This window comes from Pan paniscus, chromosome 18 (genome assembly GCF_029289425.2).
Source record: "Pan paniscus chromosome 18, NHGRI_mPanPan1-v2.0_pri, whole genome shotgun sequence".
NCBI classification, from domain to species: Eukaryota; Metazoa; Chordata; class Mammalia; order Primates; family Hominidae; genus Pan; species Pan paniscus.
This window is the reverse complement of record NC_073267.2, coordinates 11,452,118-11,474,034: the sequence shown is the minus strand read 5'-3', so window position 1 is coordinate 11,474,034 and position 21,917 is coordinate 11,452,118. Positions and strand designations below refer to the sequence as shown.

The 21,917-nt window shown below is 50.4% G+C and overlaps 1 protein-coding gene across 12 annotated transcripts in view; it reads right to left on the bottom strand.

The window, feature by feature from the left end:
* The window catches only part of CIITA (class II major histocompatibility complex transactivator), a 65,506-nt gene that overhangs the window by 18,133 nt on the left and 25,456 nt on the right, over positions 1 to 21,917 (bottom strand). For 9 of the 12 annotated variants that reach the window (XM_057300009.2, XM_057300010.2, XM_008960373.5 and 6 more), the window contains 13 exons: positions 21,370 to 21,516; positions 20,753 to 20,896; positions 19,660 to 19,824; positions 18,743 to 18,811; positions 15,413 to 17,063; positions 14,375 to 14,533; positions 13,303 to 13,374; positions 7,857 to 7,937; positions 7,047 to 7,139; positions 4,979 to 5,065; positions 1,240 to 1,323; positions 1,000 to 1,083; positions 160 to 257 (listed from right to left, as the gene is read on the bottom strand). In XM_057300009.2, the coding sequence (XP_057155992.1) occupies positions 182 to 257; positions 1,000 to 1,083; positions 1,240 to 1,323; positions 4,979 to 5,065; positions 7,047 to 7,139; positions 7,857 to 7,937; positions 13,303 to 13,374; positions 14,375 to 14,533; positions 15,413 to 17,063; positions 18,743 to 18,811; positions 19,660 to 19,824; positions 20,753 to 20,896; positions 21,370 to 21,516 (2,912 nt within the window). In that variant the 3' untranslated portion in view covers positions 160 to 181. Of the gene's footprint in view, positions 1 to 159; positions 258 to 999; positions 1,084 to 1,239; positions 1,324 to 4,978; positions 5,066 to 7,046; positions 7,140 to 7,856; positions 7,938 to 13,302; positions 13,375 to 14,374; positions 14,580 to 15,412; positions 17,064 to 18,742; positions 18,812 to 19,659; positions 19,825 to 20,752; positions 20,897 to 21,369; positions 21,517 to 21,917 lie in introns of those variants that run through there. The other 3 variants (XM_034939785.3, XM_034939784.3, XM_063598371.1) reach the window with 3 other exon arrangements.

Below are 21,917 nucleotides of genomic sequence, written 5' to 3'. Positions count from 1 at the left end.
CCCAGGGTGGAGATGAGGGGATGTCTCTGATGACGCATGCGTCCAAGGGTGGTGGCCTAGCCCCACCTGTGTCCCGCCCACATTTTATGAATGCCACCTTCACAAGGACACTGCCCCCAACCCACTGCGGCTCTCCCCTCCCAAGCCCACCCTGGTTACCCTGTCCAGAGCACAGCTGGGATCATCTCAGGCTGATCCGTGAATCCTGTTGTTGCAGGTGTTCCTGGACACTGAATGGGATGGTGGGCGTCCACATCCTGCAAGGGGGGATGGGACTCAGAGCCAGGTTAGAGGAGAGAGGGCGGCCTGGGGCCCCAGTGACAGCTGCCCCCAAATCCCTCCTTCCACCCAGCCTAGAACGTTGGGGACTTTTCCCCTGGCAAGATACCGACCGGTGTGGGTCATGGGGAAAAGGAGAAGCCTAGGAGGCCCGAGATTCCTTTATGGTTCTGCAGCTGACTTGCTGTGTGACCCCAGAAAGGTTAGTTAACTGCTCTGTGCTTTATTTTCCTCATCTGTAAAATGGGTCTTGTAAGACCCACCCTGTGCATCTTAGAAGAGAAGAGGTGAGTGATTGTGGAGATAAAAGCGCTTTGAAAGAATATAAAGTAACCAGTATTGGACATCATGGTGACTTAATAAAAGATAAACCTGAACCATATGAAATTGCCAATTTTACAGGTCAAAAATGGGTGGATGTCAGCAATTTCATATGGTTCAGCCTAATATAGCATTTATTGGCATTTTTGTGTGCCAGCTACTGTTGTTATAAGAGCTTTGTAGGGCTTGATTAGTTTAAGCCTCACAAAACCTCTTGGGTGGATATTATTACCATCCCCACTTTACAGATGAAGAAGCTGAAGCCAGAGGGGGAAGTGTCTGCTCACCCAGGGTTGCAGGTTGGTGAAGGGAAGAGCATGATTTGAGCTCTGGGGTCACACTGGGCCACACGCCTGGGGAGTGAGTTGTTCTCCACCCACCAGGGTTGCCTGGACTTACGCCAGCGTCTCCACATGAGGACACCTCCGAAGGCTGGCAGCGAGCTGCTGGGCTCCGGCAGCCGTGAACTTGTTGTACTGGACGCTGGCAAGAGAAACTCACCTTGGGGCCTGGCCCTTGGGACTCTCCAGCTCCAGACCAAGGCCACCCCCACATCCAGCTCTTCCAGGACACCAGGGAGAGACTTCAGTGTCTCCCACCCCGGGCTGAGCCACCCACCGCCCAGACTCCCACACTCACTCCATCACCCGGAGGGACACCATGTCTGGAAGCACACGAGCCAAGCTCTCGGCTCCCACGTCGCAGATGCAGTTATTGTACAAGCTGTCGGAAACAGAGGCCAGGGGGAGGGATTGGAGGCCCGTGCATGGTCAGCCTTCCAGAAGCCACCATCCCTAGATTCCAGAAAAAGCCTGGTCCCACTATCCCTGGGGGAAGGAACCAATATTTATTGCACAACAGAGCCTGGCATTGTGCCAAGTACTTACATAGGCCATTGGGATTGTTCCCATTTTCTAGATATGAAAATAGAGGCTAGGAATGAATAAGTGACTTGCTCAGAGTTTCTTTCCCCAGGTCCCACTAGTTCTCTTGTTCAGGGCTGTGGTGATTGCTTCTAGGGTCTCAGTGTCCCCTGCAGCCTGGTGGTCAGCCCCGTGGGAGTCACCACCTACTGGGATTACTGCCCCATTTTAAAGACAGGCAAACCAAGACCCAGAGAGTTGAGACCACTTCTCTGTGGTCAAACAGTGAGCCCAGGAAAACAGCAGGACTAAAAGGAAGTCATTTCTTGCCTTACTGTGTGGAAACTGTCAGAACAACTTCCCAAGTTCAAATCCCAGCTATGCCTCTTACTGCCTATGTGACCTTGGGCAAGCTACTCAACTCTTCTGAGACTCAGTTTACCCATCTGTAAAATGGGCATGATAGAGTCATTGTGGGGAGGAGTAAATGAATCAATGCTGGTATAACATTTAGAATATGCCTTGGTGCCTAGAATGAACTAAACGTTAGCTATGGTTCTGACTACCTCACAGGAACATTGGTGAGGGTCGCATGAGTTAACATAGAGGGTGTGACCAGCACTGGGGGCAGGAAGAGAAAAAGCCAGTCACTGGACCAGCTCCAGTTTCTGCAGCGTATTCACAACCAGCATCAGTAGCAGTGAAAATAGCATGATGAGTGTCACTGATGCCAACTTCAGCTGTTTACTCGACACCAAGCAGCCTTTTAACAGGTCAGGTGCTGCTGCGGGTATGATTTCAGGGCCATGACTTTGCCATGATTCAGCCTCAGAACTCCCTTGCAGGGCTGCATATAAAAGCAGCAGGTGCAGTGGCTCACGCCTGTAATCCTAACACTTTGGGAGGCCGAGGCGGGTGGATCACCTAAGGTCGGGAGTTTGAGACCAGCCTGACCAACATGGAGAAACCCTGTCTCTACTAAAAATACAAAATTAGCCGGGTGTGATGGCACATGCCTATACTCCCAGCTACTTGGGAGGCTGAGGCAGGAGAATTGCTTGAACTCAGGAGGTGGAGTTGCAGTGAACTGAGACTGCATGCACTCCAGCCTTGGCAACAAGAGCGAAACTCTATCTCGAAAAAAAAGAAAAAAAAAAAAAAATAAAAGCAGCAGGTTTACACTGCTGCCAAGTGGATTCAGGCTAAATCAACTCACATCACGGGTCGGCCGGTACCAGTGCAGAAACTAGATGGGGGTTTTGCAATCTCTGAACCCTGGAGACCCTTCCTCCACCCCACAGGGAGAGTAATCTGACCATATTTCATCGATGCCAAGACATATATGTCACCATTTGAATATCATTGAGATCAGGATGTGTCTTATAACCAATAGCGTGTCACAGTTTGCATTTTGGCCTCGTATTGGGGTCTTACAATGGATGGCATCTTAGATTCCATGAAATATGATGTTTCTTAAAGGGTAAATCAGGCTGGGCATGGTGGCTCACACCCGTAATCCCAGCACTTTGGAAGGCTGAGGTGGGTGGATCGCTTGGGCCCAGGATTTCAAGACCAGTCTGGGCCACATGGCGAAGCCCTGTCTCTACTGAAAACACAAAAATAGCCTGGTGTGGTGGCGGGCATCTGTAATCCCAGCTACTTGGGAGACTGAGGCATGAGAATCACTTGAACCCAGGAGGCAGTGCTTGCAGTGAGCTGAGATCATGCCACTGCACCTTAGCCTGGGCAATAAAGCGAGACTTGGTCTCAAAAAGAAAAGAAAAGAAAAAAGAAAAGTGTAAATCAGATCAAGTGTCGCCTTCCCAGGCCCACCTACTTTTCCATTCACACTGAAAAACTGCAAATACCTCTTGTGACCCACAAGGGCCTCCCTGTGTGATCTGGATTCCCCTGACCTCCCCTACTTCCACCATTGCCCAGCCTCTGTCCCTCATTCACTACACACAGCCACAGTGGCCCTTCTGACCCTCAAAACACAGCCCCTTTTCCCACTTAGGGCCTTTGCACCTGCTGTTCTTTCTTCCTAGAGTCCTTTTCCCCTAGAGCTTCCCACGGAAGAATCATCTCCCCAGAGGTCCTGTACCCTGCTGGGGCTTGTTAGTTTCCTTCCCAGCATGAATCACTGTTTTACAATATTTTATTTATGTATGTGCCTAATTCCTACTACGCAAAGAAACTCAAAAGCAAGAACGACATCTCTCTAGTTCATACTTGTATCTCTAGTTTTTAGCACAATTATGAACCAGATAGATTCTATTTTTGCTTCTGAGTTTCTTTGCATAGCAAGAAGTAAGCACCTACATAAATAAAATATTGTAAAACAGTGATCATGCTGGGAAGAAATTAACAAGGCTCAGGAGGGTATAGGACCCAGCTACTTGGAAGGCTGAGGTGGGAGGTTCGCTTCAGTCCAGGTAGTCGAGGCTGTAGTGAGCCATCATTGCACCCCTGCTCTACAACCTGGGTGAGACCCCATATCCAAATAAATAAATAAATAAATAAATAAATAAATAAATAAATAAATAAGTTGGCTGGGCATGGCGGCTCACGCCTGTAATCCTAGTACTCACTTTGGGAGGCCGAGGCAGGTGGATCACCTGAGATCAGGAGTTTGAGACCAGCCTGGCCAACATGGCGAAACCCTGTCTCTACTAAAAATATAAAAACTAGCTGGACGTGTTGGTGGGCGCCTATAATCCCAGCTACTAGGAACACTGAGGCAGGCGAATCGCTTGAACCTGGGGGGCAGAAGTTGCAGTGAGCTGAGATCACACCACTTCACTCCAGCCTGGGTGACAGAGCGAGACTCCATCTCAAAAACAGAAATGAAAAAAATTAAAAATAAATAATAAGGGACCAAATGCCATCTTTCCTGGGAATCTGACTCTGGTTGTCCTCAGTAAGTGAAGAGCTCTGGCGAAGAGGAGAGCAGTTTCTCTCAGTCTGGTGAGTGAGAAGAGCTGGTAATGCTGAGTTGGATGACTGGGGCTCTGGTCCAAGCTCAGTCCTCTCATTACCTCTGGGACCACACCAGGGCCTGGATGGAAGTCACTCAAAAGCAAGAGGTGCTATGCCAAGGCCTACCAGAAGGTGGCAGTGAAACACTGACCGGCATGTAAGTGACTAGGCCAGCAAAAGCTGACGTGCGTGGTTAGCCTTCCAGAAGCCACCACCCCTAGGTTCCAGAAAAAGCCTGGTCCCACCATCCCTGGGGGAAAAGGACCAATATTTATTGCATAACAGAACCTGGCATTGTGAGAAGTGCTTACATAGACCATTAGGATGGTTCCCATTTTCCAGGTAAGAAAACAGGGGCTAGGAATGAATAAGTGACTTGCTCAGTTTCTTCCACCACGTCCCGCTAATCCTTTTGTTCAGGGCTGTGGTGATTGCTTCTAGGGTCTCAGTGTCCCCTGCAGCCAGCACGATGTGGGTTCCCTGCGCTCTGCAGCCCCCCAGCTCAGCACCTGACCAGTATCCGGGGCCCCACTCACCTTAGCCTGAGCAGGGATGCAGCGAGTGAAGGCAGGGCCTCGGCGAGTTTGTAGGCACCCAGGTCAGTGATGTTGTTCTGGGACAGACTGCGGGGACACAGTGAGGGGGAGGGCTCAGAACCAAACTTGCATGCCTCACTTTGACCTCAAGGAGAGTTCTGGGTCATAGGCTGTGAATGGCGCTGTCGACAGACTTAAGCTACCTCTCGGTAAATAGGAGGATACTGTTAGGTCCTGTGGCCAAGTGGGAGGGCAGGGATGAGGAGGTGGATGGGAGGGAGAGTGCACCCTCCTGCCCCCACCTGTCCCATGATTTTACAACATCCCCTCTTTTCCCTCTGCGCCACTTTTCAGCACTATAATGAAATAAGTGTTGGCATTATTTGTTTAATGGCTGTGTAATCCTTTCTGCCGGGTTGTGGGCTTCACATGGAGCAGGGCTGTGTCTGTTTTGCTCATTACTGTATCCCTGTGCCTAGAGCACTGCCAGGCACATAGTAGGTGCTCAATAAATACTTAAGTGGGGTGGCGGGTAAGAAAGAGGGGGAGGGAAGGACTAAGAGAAGAAATCTAGCTTATAGTGTTACCTAGGACACTAGAAATTACTGGAGAAGTCCCACGGTCCTACAATTAAGGAAATTGCTAAGTAAATTCCGGTAAATTATTTGGCCATCCTAAGACCTTGGTTGTGAGGGGGAGTGTGGGAAGATTTTGATATCCTGTAGGTTCAGTAAAAAATCATGTTGAACTGGGCGTGGTGGCTCATGCCGGTAATCCCAGCACTTTGGGAGGCTGAGGTGGGCGGATCACTTGAGGTCAGGAGTTCAAGACCAGCCTGGCCAACCTGGTGAAACCCCGTCTCTACTAAAAATACAAAAATTAGTTGGGTGTGGTGGTGCATGCCTGTAATTCCAGCTACTTGGGAGGCTGAGGTGTGAGAATTGCTTGAACCCAGGAGGTGAAGTTTGCAATAAATAGATCGTACCACTGCACTCCAGCCTGGGCTACAGAGCGAGACTCCGTGTCAAAAAAAAAAAAAAAAAAAAAAAAAAATCCCATTGAACCAGGCACAGTGACTCATGCCTGTAATCCCAGTACTTTGGGAGGCAGAGGCAGGAGGATGGCTTGAGCTCAGAAGTTCAAGACCAGCCTGGGCAACGTGGTGAAACCACGTCTCTACAAAAAAATACAAAAATTAGCGGGACGTGGTGGCATGCACCTGTCCCAGCTACTCAGAAGGTTGAGATGGGAGGATTGCTTGAGCCTAGGAGATTGAGGCTGCAGTGAGCCATGATTACACCACCACACTCCACCCTGGGTGACAGAGCGAGACCTTGTCTGAAAAAAAGAAAAAAAATCACATTGATCCTCCTGTATCTTATCCATCTCCAACTTCCCAGAGACCAGAACAGTTTTTAAAAAGTTTTACTATTTTGATAATAATGCTTTATTGATAAATCCTAATCTATCTCTCCTATTTCACCCCCCAGTATAATTTTCTGTCACCAAACATTATTTTCATTACTGTATACTTTATAATTACCGACTTGTTTACTTGTTCATTGTGTCTCCTCATTAGAATTTAAGATTCCTGAGGTCAGGGGATTTATTTGTTTTGTTTAAAGCTGGGTCTCCAGGGCCTAGAAAGGTGCCTGCACATAGTAGGTCCTCCTTAAATATTTGTTGATTAAATTAATAAATGGTTGGATAATTAAATAAAGAAATGATTGAGTGAGTGGTTGGATGAGGGAGTAAAGAAATGACTGCATGAGTGAATGGATGAATCATTGAATGGAAGGATGAATGGCTGATTGAATAGGTGAATGAGTGAATGGATGAATCCACTGGGGCTGGGCATGGTATAATCCCAGCACTTTGGGAAGCGGAGGTGAGGAGATTCCTTGAGGCCAGGAGTTCAAGGCTGCAGAGATATGATCATAGCACTATATTCTAGCCTGGGTGACACAGCGAGCCCTTGTCTAAAAAAACAAATTTAAATTAATTTTGAAAAAGTCAGCTGGACTTTGGGGGCCCGATTCAGCAGGAAGGGCAGGCCCAGCTCACTCACTTGAGGGTTTCCAAGGACTTCAGCTGGGGGAAGGTGGCTGAGAGCTGCGAGACACCCTCGTCCCCGATCTTGTTCTCACTCAGCGCATCCAGGCTGCAGGTGGAATCAGATGGGGGCCATCAGCTAGCGTCCTGGGGCCATCTGACCCTTCCCATCCCAGTGAGGGCCTCCTCAGCCCTGGCACCTGCCCTTCCCACCCCCCAGCTCTAATACACCATAGGCAGCCGGCACATTCCTAAGCTTTTCAGACGAGGACTTCATCACCTGGGGGCTCCAACCAGGCAGCCAGAGGGCAAAGTCTAACTCATGATGGACTTGAATCCCTGTTTAGCTTCTTAGGAACTAAGCCCCTGAGGCTTGGCAACTTCCTTAACCTCCACTGTAAAGTAGGACTATGCTCCCCAATCCCTCCCCAGCTGAATTGCTGAGAGCAGCAAATGAGGTTGTGAGGAAAGGAGTTTCAAAGGTCACGAAAGGATCTACAACTTTTTTTTGTCATTGGGGATTCCCATCTGATGTGGCGTCATCTCATCACTCATGTGCCAGCCACATTGAGGATGCAGTAGGCGGAAGGGAGAAAAAAAGGGACAAAGTGAGGGCTTTTCTTTCTGCATGGGCCTTGGGGGCAGGATTTGGGGTTGTCAAAACCCAGAGGTTGCTGGGCACTGTAGCATGCACCCGTGGTCCCAGCTACTCAGGAGGCTGAGGCAGGAGGACCACTTGAGGCCAGGAATTCGAGGCTGCAGTGAGCTATGATCATAGCACTGCACCCAGATGTTGAGAGGAAGGGGTCCCAGAGTCTATACTCACTCCAGATGCTGCAGGGAGGAAAAGGCCGTGAGGATCCGCACCAGTTTGGGGAAAGCCTGGGGGCCTGAGACAGGGCCCAGCCTAGGAGGCAAAGAGCAAGGGTAAGACCTCCAGTCACAGTCACAGCCCCTCATTCAGCCCCAGGGTGGGGCAGAGACAAGGCACAGAAGTCAGGTCCTGTCTGAGGCCCCTCCTCTTCCCTTCCACCCCAGCCTCTTAGGTCCCTGCAACCCTTCCACGTAGGACCCCAATCTTTTCTGCTTGGGGTAGATTTCATAGCCCCCCATAAGAGGCCAGTTGAGGCTGGGAACAGTGGCTCATGTCTGTAATTCCAGCATTTTGGGAGGCCAAGGTAAGAGGACTGCTTGAGCCCAGGAGTTCAAGACCAGCTTGGGCAACATAGTGAGACTCAGTCTCTACAAAAAACACAATAATTAGCCGAGTGTGGTGTGTCCTGTGGTCTCAGCTTCTTAGGAGGCTGAGGTGGAAGCATCGCTTGAGCCCAGGAGGTGGAGGATGCAGTGAGCCATGATCACACCACTGCACTCCAGCCTGGGTAAGAGCGAGACCCTGTCTCAAAAAACAAAACAAACAAAAAAAGAAAAGAAAAAGAGGTAAGTTGGGCTCCCAGCTTGGGGCTCCCCAGCTTTTGTCTCTAAGTAGGGAGCCAGTTCTTACTCTTCCCAACATCCACAGATACCCTTCTCCCGCCGCAGCCTGGGGAAGGGGTCCTGAAATGCCAGCTGACGACCACTGCCAGTGGTAAACCAGGTGGTTGACTAATATGCCTTTGCATGTTAATAACAAAAGGAACCATTTGTTGAGCATTTATTATAAGCCAGGGGCATGCTAGGCCCTTCCCTCAGCCTAGATCTCATTTACTCCTCAAGACTCTGAGCTATGGGCTCTTATCTCCATTTTACATATAGGGAAACTGAGGCACTAGGCGATCAAATAGCTCACACAGGGTCACACAGCCTGGATCAACATTTAGACCAGACTTCAAGGGGATGAGAAAAATAAGGACAACGAAGGGCCGTTTAGTTTAAAAATATGGTTAAATGCATTCCATATAAAGAGCTGTCTTTTATTCTGCAATTATGTCCTTTGAACTTTTTCAATATTAGAATGATCATTCTTTGGTAAAATTATGGTGCCAGCAGTGGGTATTTTGTTGTTATTCGTTTGTTTGAATGAGCATCCTTGATAAACATTAAAAAACAGTAACCGCGCACGGTCACTCGAATTCATTCTGAAATGTTCTCGGCCTCTGAAATCCTGAAGTCTGAGAACACTGGCCTCAGCAAAAGGCCACAGGATCAGAGTTTGACTCCAGGATCTGGCATTTGGCTCCCTGCTAAAGGCCTTGGCAAATCCCTTCACCCTTAAGTCTTGATCTCCTCAAATATTTCACCCCAATCTTATGGGGGTTCTTGGATTAAGGCATTCGTTGTTAAATATTGACCGCTTGCCTACTATGTGCCAGGCCCAGGGAGGAAAGTTGTGGGCCAAACAGACGAAAATCCCTGCCTTCTGGGTGCTGACATTCCAGGGGGGAAGATAGACAGATAATCAAAGAAATCGGAAAGCAAGCTGATGTCTGAGACAATGAATCATATGGAAATATACAGTGGTGAGGGGGATGGAGTTTTTTTTTTTAACCATGAGGGGAATGGAGTTTTATTTATTTATTTATTTATTTATTTATTTATTTATTTTTGAGATGGGGTCTCACTCTGTCATCCAAGCTGGACTGCAGTGGCGCGATCTCAGCTCACTGCAACCTCCGCCTCCCGGTTTCAAATTATTCTCCTGCCTCAGCCTCCCAAGTAGCTGTGACTACAGGCACCTGCCACCATGCCCAGCTAATTTGTTTTGTATATTTAGTAGAGATGGGGTTTCACTATGTTGGCCAGGCTGGTCTCAAAATCCTGGCCTTGTGATCCACCCACCTCGGCCTCCCAAAGTGCTGGGATTACAGGCATAAGCCATTGCGCCTGGCCAGAGTTTTATTTTTAACTGTGAGGGTCAGAAAAGACCTCACTGAGGCCAGGTGTGGTGGCTCACGCCTGTAATCCCAGCACTTTGGGAGGCCGAGGTGGGGGGATCACGAGGTCAGAAGATTGAGACCATCCTGGCTAACACGGTGAAACCCCGTCTCTACTAAAAATACAAAAAATTAGCCAGGTGTGGTGACATGTGCCTGTAGTCCCAGCTACTCGGGAGGCTGAGGCAAGAGAATCACTTGGACTTGGGAGGAGGAGGTTGCAGTGAGTCGAGATTGTGCCACTGCACTCCAGCCTGGGTGACAGAGCGAGACTCCATCTCAAAAAAAGAAAAAGAAAAAAGAAAAAAGGAAAAAGAAAGAAAGAAAGGGAAAGAAAGAAAGAAAGAAACAGGGAAAGAAAGAAAAGAAAAGGCCTCACTGAGTAAAGACCAGAGGAGGTGAAGGCATGAGCCATGCATATATCTGGGGAGAAGTATTCCAGGCAGAGGGCACAGCCGGTGCAAAGGCCTGGAGGCAGAAGCATGCCTAGGAGGTTGAAAGCCAGCAAGGAGGCCCTGTGGCTGGAATGGAGAGAGCACCCAGCGAGTGTAGGAGATAAGGGTGAACAGGTGAGTGGGGACTGAACTGGGGAAGGACTCTGTGTACAAACGAAGTCCCTGTAGGGTTGTGAGTGGCTAAGAACCCTGATTTGACAGACAGATGAGGTCTACAGGGTGCCTGGCACAGTAGAAGCCTGAGAAAATGCCAGAAATAGTCTTTTCCTTCCTTCCTTCCTTCCTCAGAACCTCCTCGGGGGCTTCCGGTCTCCAGGTGGCTGATCACCCGGCTCTAGGCTGTTCCACCCCGTGGCCGCTGTTCCCCAGAGCGCAGTTCCGATCTTAAACTAGGGGCTTTTTCAGCTGAAAATAATTTAAGGCCAGAAAGGGCCCTCAGTTATTGTTTTCAGACATTTCCCCTTTTCAGCATCATTTTTACCTCTGGACAAATTTAGCACCTTGTCTCTGTTCAAAACAAGAGACACTGGCTTTTTTCTGGGGCACAGGGGATCAGTGATCAGGGAGAGCTGATAGCTTGTGGGTGACCAGCTGGGGGACCACGGGCAAGTCACTTAACCTCACCAGGCCTCAGTCTCCTCATCTGTAAAATGGGGAAGATGATGACTGTCTGTCTTCCACAGTAGCTCTTGAGATTAATGAGATTATATATAAAATGCACTGAATTATAGGCTGGGCGTGGTGGCTTATGCCTGTAATCCCAGCACTTTGGGAGGCTGAGGTGGGAGGAACATCTGAGGCCAGGAGTTCAAGACCAGCCTGGCCAACATGGGGAAAGCCCGTCTCTACTAAAAATACAAAAATTAGCCAGGTGTAGTGGTGTACACCTGTAATCCCAGCTACTCGGGAGGCTGAGGCAGGAAAATTGCTTGAACCGGGAGGTGGAGATTGCAGTGAGCCAAGATCGTACCACTGCATTCTAGCCTGGGCGACAGAGCAAGACCCCATCTCCAAAAAAAAAAAAAAAAAAAAAAAAAAAAAACCAGCACCGAATATACCATAGGCATAACAACTCCTTCCTAATCATTAGATGATCTAGATCCCTACCAAGGAACAAACATTCATTTAGCTTTTTCTGTGGAAGGAGCTTAGGGCCAGGCTGACCTGACTTTTATGACTTTGGATAAACAATTTAAAGTCTCTTGTTCTCAGCATTGCCATTTGTACAATGGGGAGATGATGACAATGCCTGTAGAGGAGGGTGGCCTGAGATAATTGAGATGGAAGGTGAGTTGCAAATTTAAAAGCCTGTTCTGGCCAGGTGCGGGAGCTCACACCTGTAATCCTAGCACTTTGGGAGGCTGAGGTGGAAGGATTGCTTGAGCCCAGGAGCTCGAGACCAGACTGGGCAACATGGTGAAATCCTGTCTCTACAAAAAATACAAAAATTAGTCAGGTGGGGCATGCCTGTAGTCCCAGCTACTAGGGAGGCTGAGGTGGGAGGATCACTTGAGCCTAGGGAGGTTGAGGCTGTGGTGAGCTGTGATTGTGCCACTGAACTCCAGCCTGAGGGACAGAGTAAGACTCTGCCTCAAGAAAGAAAAGAAAAGAAAAGAAAAGAAAAGAAAAGAAAAGAAAAGAAAAGAGAAAAGAAAAGGAAAGGAAAGGAAAAGAAAAAGAAGGGAGGAAGGGAAGGAAGGGAAGGAAGGAAAGAGAAAGAAAGAGAATGGAAAGAAAGAGAAAGGAGAGAAAGGAAAGAAAGAAAAGAAGGAAAGAAGGAAAGAAAGAAAGAGATAGGGAGGGAGGAAGGAAGAGAGAGAGAGAGAAAGAAACAGAGAAAGAAAGAAAAAGAAGAAAAAGGGGGGGAAGAAGGGAGGGAGGGAAGGAAGGAAGGAGGGAGGGAGGGAAGGAAAGAAAAGGAAGGGAAAGGAAAGAAAGAAAGAAAGAAAGAAAGAAGAAAGAAAGAAAAAGAAAGAAAGAAAGAGAGAAAGAAAGGAAAGAAAGAAAGAAAAGCTATATTCTGACAGATCTAAATATAATAATTATTGTGCTTTCTTGGGGCCCATGTATGGTGGGCTGCCCCTCCTCAGTGACCCAGACACAACTGGACTCCCTAGAGCCTTGCCTAGGTCTCCATTTCTGTCACCCCAGCAGCACTGCCTAGGGTGTTGGCCCCCAGCCCTGGCCACACATAGAGCGACCAACTGTCCCAGTTTGCCTGGGACTGAGGGGCTTCTTGGGATGCAAGACTTTCAGTTTTCAAACCAGGATAGTCCCAGGCAAGTAGGGTTGCTTTTTCATCCTAGCTGCACGTCAAAAGCTCCTGGGAATCCTTCAAAATGGGGGAAAGATTCTCCCCGGGGAGGCCATCCCTTGGCTGTGGAAGTAAACAAGCTCAGGCACAAGGGACGTTGTGCAGTTCCTGGCCACAGGAGGGAAAAGGACTCCATAGTCATAGTGGCATCCTCCTATGGAAGGTTGGGGACACATTGGGCCTTTTCTGATCCCTGGCCAAATTACAATTTCTGGAAAGCCTTTCTTACTCCCCTCTCCCCACTCAGCTCATTCCTTATCCTCACTGAAGCTTCAATGCATATATCACCTCCTCCAGGAAGCCCCCTGACCTCCTCCAGAGGGGAGTTGATTAGACTGTCAGCTCATGAGGACAGCAGCCTCAGTCATTCAAGTGCTCAATACGTCTGTTGAATGAGTGATGGGAATGACCATGTTAACCAGCAAACGGGTCCATTAGCTTCAAATCTGAGAACCTCCAGCATTTGCCCACACTGGTCACTTTCCAGCTGCTGGAAGCTATTTCCAAAGTGGTGGGCAAGAGGGTAAGAATGATTCTGGAGATCCATCTCCATTCAGGTGGTACAAGCCCAGCTAATGTTGCAGGGGAAACCTTGCGCTGACCCACAAAACAATCCACCCCTTTGCTTACGCAAACTCCAGTTTCTTTAGGTCCCGAACAGCAGGGAGCTCCCCAGCTGTGTCTTCCGAGGAACTTCTCGTCCTGGAAAGAACAGGCAATGTTAGGGGGAGCAGGCACTGCTGTCACTGAGCCCTTACCCATGGGTTCCATGGTGGCTGCCCCAGTGCCCCAAATTCCCCAGGGGGATTGCTTTCCTTAGGGCAATTGTTGTCCCCCTCTTAAAAAAAAAGATCTGTCTGGGTGTGGTGCCTCGTGACTGTAGTCCCAGCACTTTGGGAGGCTGAGGCAGGAGGATTGCTTGAGGCCAGGAGTTCAAGACCAGCCTGGGCAACATAGCAAGATCCCTGTGTCTACAAAAACTTAAAAAATCATCTGGTGTGATGACGTGCACCTATAATCCCAGCTACTTGGGAGGCTGAGGCAGGAGGATCGCTTGAGCTCAGGAGTTCCGAAGCTACAGTAAGCTATGATCGCACTACTGTATTCTAGCCTGGTAGACACAGCGAGACCCTGTCTTTAAGAAATAATAAAAATAAAAATAAAAGGTCTCAGGACTGTATCTTTCATGGAAATGAGTCTCAGATTAGGCACTTACCAGTACCTATCCCAGACAGCACCTAAGAGGTGCTCAAACAATGTGTGATGAAGGAATGAATGAAAGACGGTTAACTTGTTCTGTAATCAAGTTTTGTCTGCCTTCTGGACCTTAGCTCTGCCATCTATAAATGTGGGACAACAGTTGTCCTAAATGCCTCAAAGGGTGGCAGTAGGTGTCACTTCTGTTACTAGGTGCACAAGACATCCTTGTTAACTCCTAGAAGGGGAGAGGTTCTCCATGGCTTTAGCTAAGACTTGCGCACATGATGGCAGGTTTTGAATGCAGCAAAGTTTTCAATTCTGGAGGCTCTGCCTGGGCAGCGAGTGCAGTGAGAGACTCTGGTTAGCCATTGCCCAGAAAGAGGGCATGGGGTGTCCCAGAGGACAGGGGGCACTGGAAATGCCCATGACAAACTTGAGAATGGGTCCTACATGTCCTCAACCTGCATGGCGTGAACCACCTCCCATCCGCCTCTCCCCTCACCTCTGAGTCTGCACAAGCTTTCCCAGGTCTTCCACATCCTTCAGGGACTTGGCTTTGAAAGGCTCGATGGTGAACTTCTCCTCTGCTGCCTGAAGTAGCTTGGTCTCCCCATGCTGCCGCAGGGACTCCCACAGCGCCACTGTGTCACTCAAGGCAGCCCTGTGGAGGGAGGGCCTCAGACCCAGGCACGGTGACCAGGCTATACCTTAATGGAAGGGCAGCTCCATGAAGGGTCCTCCTACCTATTAAAATACTTTCTTTCCTTAGCTCAACCTCTACCTTTCCCAGAAAGCCTTCCATGACCACTCCAGCCTTTATTGATTCCTACTTTCTCACAACTCACACAGTGGTTTTCTTTCCCTTTTTGCTTCGGCTACCAGGAAGCTCACTGCTAAATTATTGGCACAATTATGTAGGACCTTACAGCTTGGGTAAAGTATGTTTAGGGGGAAATATGGAAGCAATCCTCTGGAGATTAAGCTGAAATGCTCAAGCAGATTGCAGACCGACTTAATGAAACCAAATTAAGGAATTTAGCCTTCATCCTGACGGTGGTGGAGTGTCCCTGAAGGACTGTAAGCAGGAATGGGATACAATCAGATTCAAGTTCTGAGAAGATTGGTCTGGTTGCTGAATACAAAATGGAGTGGAAGAGGAGAGAATGGAGGCAGAGAGTCCAAGGGGAGACCATGGCTTTACTCTTAGCATAAGAAAACGGTGGCTTGCTCAGGGGGTGGAAAGAATAAAACAAATTTGAGCCCAGGTCAGTCTCAGATTCTAGACATACCCCAGTGACTGGCACATGGCGGGCCTTCAAATATTGATTGGGAGAATGCCATTGCCTCTCACTTGCTGTGTGGCAAGTGGCTGCCCCTCTCTGAGCCTCAACATCCTCATCTTAAAAATGGAGAGAATCCATTCTGCCCCACCCGGCTGCTCTGCATACTAAAAGAGACCCCACAGAGCACTGGGCTTGGCACCAAGACCGCAGTTAATGCCCAACACAAGGATGCCTCTTCCCCAAGGCCCTCGCCCCACCTGAAACGGGTGACACAGCTGAGTCCCACGAGGCTCCCCAATCCAGAGGGGCAAATGCCAGTGCTGCGGAGGTCCAGGGAGAAGTCTTGGCCCGCCGCCTCCAAGGCCTTGCCCAGTACATGTGCATCAGGAGGCGTGAGACGGGTGCCCAGAAAAGAGAGGCGGCCGGGGAGCTCCTGTACCACGTGCTGCCAAATTCCAGCCTCCTCGGCCTCGTGGGCGCAGTGCAGCAGCTCCAGCAGCTGCCGCGCCCGCAGTGTCCCCGGCTGCAGCCGCTTCAGGTACCTGGCAAGCACCTTCTGCTTCCTGTCCGCCAAGGCAGCCGCCGATGGCCCGACTAGGGCTCCCAGGCAGCGGGCGCGAGGCTGGAAGATCAGCCCAGCCAGAAAGCGTGGCACGCCCTCCAGCCAGTTGTCATAGGGCCTCTTCTTCCTTGGGGTCAATGCTAGGTACTGCGGGAGCTCCTTGTCCTTGATTTCGCCACTCAGAGCCAGCCACAGGGCCCCCAGGAAGCATTGCAGGAGGAAGCTGGGGAAGGCCAGCTCGGACTCTGCGGCCCCCGGTGGGTGTTGGACTAAGCCTTTGGCCATCGCCCAGGTCCTCACGTCTGCGGATGGGAACTGGTCCTGCTGTAGGGTACTTTGATGTCTGCGGCCCAGCTCCCAGGCCAGCTTGGCCAGCTCTGCCAGGGCCCCGGGGGGGCTGTCGAGGGCTGCACGGCCCAGCAGGCCGACATAGAGTCCCGTGAGCGTGGAGGGAAGCTTGGCGTCCTCCCCAAGCTCCAGCAGGGCCTCTGAGAGCTGGCACACTGCCCGGCACAAAGTAGGGCTGTGGCTGTGACTGAGAAGAAGTGGCCGGTCCCGGAGGAGCGTCAGGGCTCTGTCTTGGTGCTCTGTCATCCCTGAGCTCTCAAAGTAGCGCATCACGTAGGCCTGGGCCTGCTCCATGGAGAAGCCGGACAGCTCAAATAGGGCGTCAGCCTTGCTCAGGCTCTGGACCAGGCGGCCCCGGGGCCGGGCTGTGAGGAGGAGGGTGCAACCTCGGAGCAGCTTCTTCTGGAAAAGGCCGGCCAGCAGCCCCCGGAGGGAGCAGGGCTCCGCCGGTGCCGGTCCGCACGTGCTGTGCAGGAAGCCATCTTGCGCTTCCAGCTCCTCGAAGGCGTCTAGGATGAGCAGAACGCGGTCAGGTCTCTTCAAGATGTGGCTGAAAACCTCATCGGCCGCCACGAGTGGCTGTGGGCCCAGGGAGAAGAGCAGATCCTGCAGGCCATAGGCATCCCCCGGACGGTTCAAGCAATGGCAGGGGACAGAGAAGACAAAGTCGTACTGGGGAAGCCGGCCACAAGCCCAGGCCCGGCTCACTGCCCCAGCCCAATAGCTCTTGCCCTGACCAGCTTTGCCCAGCACAGCAATCACTCGTGTCTCACGCGGCCGCCGGTGCTCCTTGGCAGCCAACAGCACCTCAGCCAGGCCTCCTTGGGCCAGCTGCCGTTCTGCCCAGTCCGGGGTGGCCAGTTCCCGCTCCAGGCTCTTGCTGCTGCTCCTCTCCAGCCTGGCCTGCACCAGATCCACCTCCACTAGGATGCCATCGGGGCCTGCGGGCTCGGCACAATACGTGTCCTGCAGTGAGCGGTAGAACTGCTCCACCGGCTCTGCAAAGGCCAGGGGCGTGTCAGGGTGGGGGTATGCGAGAGGCAGGGCCAGGGCCAGCCACCACAAGGCCAGCACTGCCACCATCATTTACATCTGTTCCCCACACAGTTTTTTTGTTTGTTTTGTTTTGTTTTGAGACAGGGTCTGGCTTTTTTGCCCAGGCTGGAATGCAGTGGTGTGATCACAGCTCGCTGCAACCTCAACCTCCTGGGCTCATGCGATCCTCCTGACTCCACCTCCCAAGAAGCTGGGACCACAGACATGTGACACCAAGCCCAGATAATTTTTCGATTTTTTTGTAGAGATGGGGTCTCACTATGTCGCCCAGGCTGGCGTGTAATGGCACAATCATGGCCCACCACAGCTTCAACCTCACAGGCTCAAGCAATCCTCCCACCTCAGCCTCCTGAGTAGCTGGGACTACAGGCGCCCACTGCCATGCCTGGCTAATTTTTCTTTTTTGTTTTTTTTTTGGAGATAAGTTCTCACTATTTTGCGCAGGCTGGTCTTGAGCTCCTGGGCTCAAGCAGTCGTTCTGCCTTGGCCTCCCAAAGTGCTGGGATTACAGGTGTGAGCCACCACATCTGGCCCCCATACCGTCTTCATCAACTGCTTCATTCAGTCACCCACTCATTCATTAGTTCACTCATTTCCACACCCATTCCTTCACTCATCCTCTCTCTTGTTTAAGTGTCCACTCCTTTTAGACCTTTTCTCTCTTTTTTTTTTTTGAGATGGATCCTGCCCTGTGCCCCAGGCTGGAGTGCACTGGCACAATCTCAGCTCACGGCAACCTCCACCTCCTGGGTTTAGGCGATTCTCCTGCCTCGGCCTGCCAAGTATCTGGGATTACAGGCACCCACTACCACGTCCGGCTAATTTTTCTATTTTTAATGGAGACGGGGTTTCACTATGTTGGCCAGGCTGGTCTCGAACTCCTGACCTCAGGTGATCCACCTGCCTTGGCCTCCCAAAGTGCTGGGATTACAGGCATAAGGCACCATGCATGGCCATCTTTTCTCATTCCTTCATTTACTCACTAAGCTTTTTCTTCGCTTGATCACTACTCACTCACCATGGGGAGGTCATGGGAGGGAGTGTTAAGAGTTAAGACAGTGGAGCCCACGTGTCTGGGTTCAAATCCCGGTTCTACCACTTGCTGGAGCAATTCTGAGCATGCTATACATCCCACCATGCCTCAGTAACGTCATCTGAAAATTGGGGATAATATTGGGATTGTGTGAGACGTTAATGATTTAACATACCTAACATGCTTAGACCAGTATGTGAGAGTAAGCATTTAGTAATTTAGTAATTCTCTTATTCACTGGTTTATTCCCACTTTCCATTGCTCCCATCCTCATCAACTTCTCACTTCATCCACTCACTCACTTCATCATTCGCTTGCCCCTCATTCATTCTCTCAGCCTGAAAATGAAATGTTAACACCCAGTGCAGGCTTATTGAAGGGCAATAAATATTATTTGAGGGAGTGGTGGAGTGAATGGTGAAATGATGGCATAATCAAATAAGTGAATGAATGAATGAATAAATAAATAAATGAGTGTGTGAGCCAACAAAGAAGGGATTGAATAAGCGTCAAGTGAATGAGCAATGTGAAGCCAGATATGGTCTTCCATCTCCAGCACCCAGGGCAGAGAGATCCCGCACCACTCACCAGGCCATTTTGGAAGCTTGTTGGAGACCTCTCCAGCTGCCTGGCATTGGGTGGGGGACGTCTTGTGCTCTGGAGATGGAGAAGCAGGTGCCAGATTTAGGGTGAGGGTTACCCCTGGGGACCCCCCTCCCTCTGGGCCACTTAGTCCTTACAGCCTTCATGGGCTGAGTTTCCCAAGACGGAGGTTATAAGATAGCATCCTGAGGCTGTATCTAACTCAAATATGTCTTTCTTTGGCCAACTGTACTTTTAAAAATTTCACTCAGGTTTAAAAAAGAAAATCACAATATCAGGCTGGGTGCAGTGGCTCACGCCTGTAATCCCAGCACTTTGGGAGGTCGAGGCAGGTGGATCACTTGAGATCAGGAGTTCGAGACCAGCCTGGCCAACATGGTTAAACTTGTCTCTACTGAAATTACAAAAATTGGCTGGGTGTGATGGTACACACCTGTAATTCCAGCTGCTCCGGAGGCTGAGGCAGGAGAATCACTTGAACCTGTAGGGTGGAGGTTGCAGTGAGCTGAGATCGCACCACTGCACTCTAGCCTGGGCAACAGAGTGAGACTCCATCTCAACAATAAATAAATAATAAAATAAAAATTAAAAAATCACAATATCTATGTAAAAATCAGGGTTTTCAACTTCAGAAGATCTGACCACATTGTCTGGCTTTTCTGCTGGGTAACAAGCAGCTGAAGGCTGATGGCTGTATTTGGATGGGATGTGGATTCTCTAGCTGTCCATTCCCCCACAACCATGCCTCCACTCCCTGGAGACCCTCCCTGTCCTGACTGACCCCTAAACATGACCTGTTGTCCCTACAGGCAGCTTTGCTTGTGGATCTTATTTGAGACAATTCCTTCCCCAGGGCCTCGATCCTGCTTCTAGTATCTCTCACAAGCCCTAAGGGTCCTTACCTGTCATGTTTGCTCGGGAAGTCAGGGCAGGTTCAGGCATGCTGGGCAGGTCAGTGGCTGATGGAGCGAAGGGGCTGGTGGAGCCTGGCCGGTCTGGAGATGTTGGGAGGCCATGGACAGTGAATCCACTGGGAGGGGGTACTTGGCTGGCCTGGGGCACCTCACCTACATTGGGGGTGGAGAGGGGTGTGAGAATAACCAGGTATTGATTCCAGAAATGCACTTGGGTCACCCCTACTCCAAACTGGGCTGTGGAGCTCAGGAAGTCTGGAGAGAAGAGAGTAGAACTTCCAAAGGAAGATATTTCAGGACAGAGCTGAAGAAAGAGCTCTGGAGTTACGTCTAACTCCTGGAACCTTGCTTTTCCAATCTGTGAAATGGGTGCAATTAGCTCATAAGGAGCTTAGGGCAGGTACTACTATTGCACTCTTCCTGCTGTGTGGTCAATGCTCATTTTCCTAGATATCAGGAACTGCTTCTCTGCTTCTGAGATACCAGTGCGTTATACTGAAACTGTCATGCAACCATGAATGGATGCTCTGGACTTGAGTGGAAGCATCCTCCTGGTCTCATCCCTGACAGCCCAAACACACCTTCCCTGAGACAAGTCACAACCCCTCAGTGTGGTGGGTCAGTAGGGACCATTTTACTGATTAGGAAACAAGACAAATCAGAGAAAGCTATGCAAGGATGCACACCAAACTATTCACATCAGTATACTAAAAGAGTGAGAGAGACAGTGAATTCTTGTAAACATCACTTATCATTAGCTTATTAATGAGCATGTATTGATGTTGCAATTTAAAAACAAAAACATTTAAAAAAATAAGGAAAAACTAAGGGTCAGAAGGGGAAAGCAACATATGGAAGGCCACACAACCACTCTTGGTCATGCATCCAGACCACCTCAGGAATCTCTGCTCCTCTGCTTTGATTTTTGGGAAATAGGGACAGAGAAAGTTGTGCTGGGGAGGGAGGATCATGAGAAGGTGCTAGGGCACCACTGCCAAGTGCATGGAGTATGGGGAGGATGAGGTCAGGGAGTAGTCAGGTAGGAGGGAGAGGTGGTCGGGGAGCCAGGCCCTGCACTCACCATGGTAGATGAATATACTGGAGACCCCTGTTCCAGCCTCAGAGATTTGCCAGAGCCCATGGGGCAGAGTGGAGATGGTGGGGACAAACTGGATGGGTCCCTCAGGGAGATTCAGGCAGCTCAACGAGGAACTGGAGGAAGGCACTGCAAGAGACAAAGGCAGTGAGGTGGGATCTTGCATAGCACCTGTGTTTGCGATTCTGCTTTTGCTTATTTGATTAATGTCTGACCCCCCTAAAAGGCCCTAATTTCCCTAAGAGCAGTAGCTGTTTCTGTCCTGCCCTGATGGAATTCTTAGCACCTAGCAGAGCAGTTGGCACAGAGAAGGGGCTCCATGAAGAGCTGATGAATGAATAAGGCTGGCAGATGAATGCTCTAATTGGTGGAGATTCCCTCCTGATGCTCGCACGGATGTGTTTCCTTCTGAGGCATGTTCTCTGCCAGGGATTGAGCTGACGGGGGCCCCAAGGATAAAACTGGCTGGGGCAGAGGTGAGTGACACTGATAGGGTTGGGGAGAGGTGAGGTCCAGTTCCTGACAGTCCTTGCCTTAGTGTCAACTCCTTATCCACCTCCCAAGAGGGACAAAGCCCACCCTCTCCAAGCCCCCTAACATACTGGGAATCTGGTCGGTTTTCTCCAGGCGCATCTGGCCGGAGGCTGGCTCCTGGTTGAACAGCGCAGGCAGTGGCAGGCAGGGCAGGGTGGAGCAGTCGCTCACTGGTCCCACTAGGAGACTGCCAGTCACCACAGTGGGGGGTTCAGCTGTGAGGAAGTGGGCTGTGTTAGAGGCTGGGTGCTTGGAGGGGCCTTCCTGGGATGGGGAGGGCCCTGGAGTGGCATGGATGTCTCTCCTGACAGAGGAAATGCTTGTCATCTTCTCAGCCCTGGCTGCAGCTGTGTTGATCAGCAACTGCTCTGTGCCAGGCAGTCCCCCAGTCCTCTCCTTGTGACTTGGCTCTGAGAGCTATGCTGAGAAGGACACTAGGGCCTCCACACGGAGAGCTGGGGCAGAATAGAACCTATGAACAATCTGTTAGCTCCAAGCCCCTACCACCTTCCACAAACAGTCGTGAGCCCCTTAGAGGACTCTAAGGGGCCCCAAGCTCTCAGGCTCTACCCAAAGAAGGGCAGGGGCTGCACCATGCACCGTCCCCATCAGACTT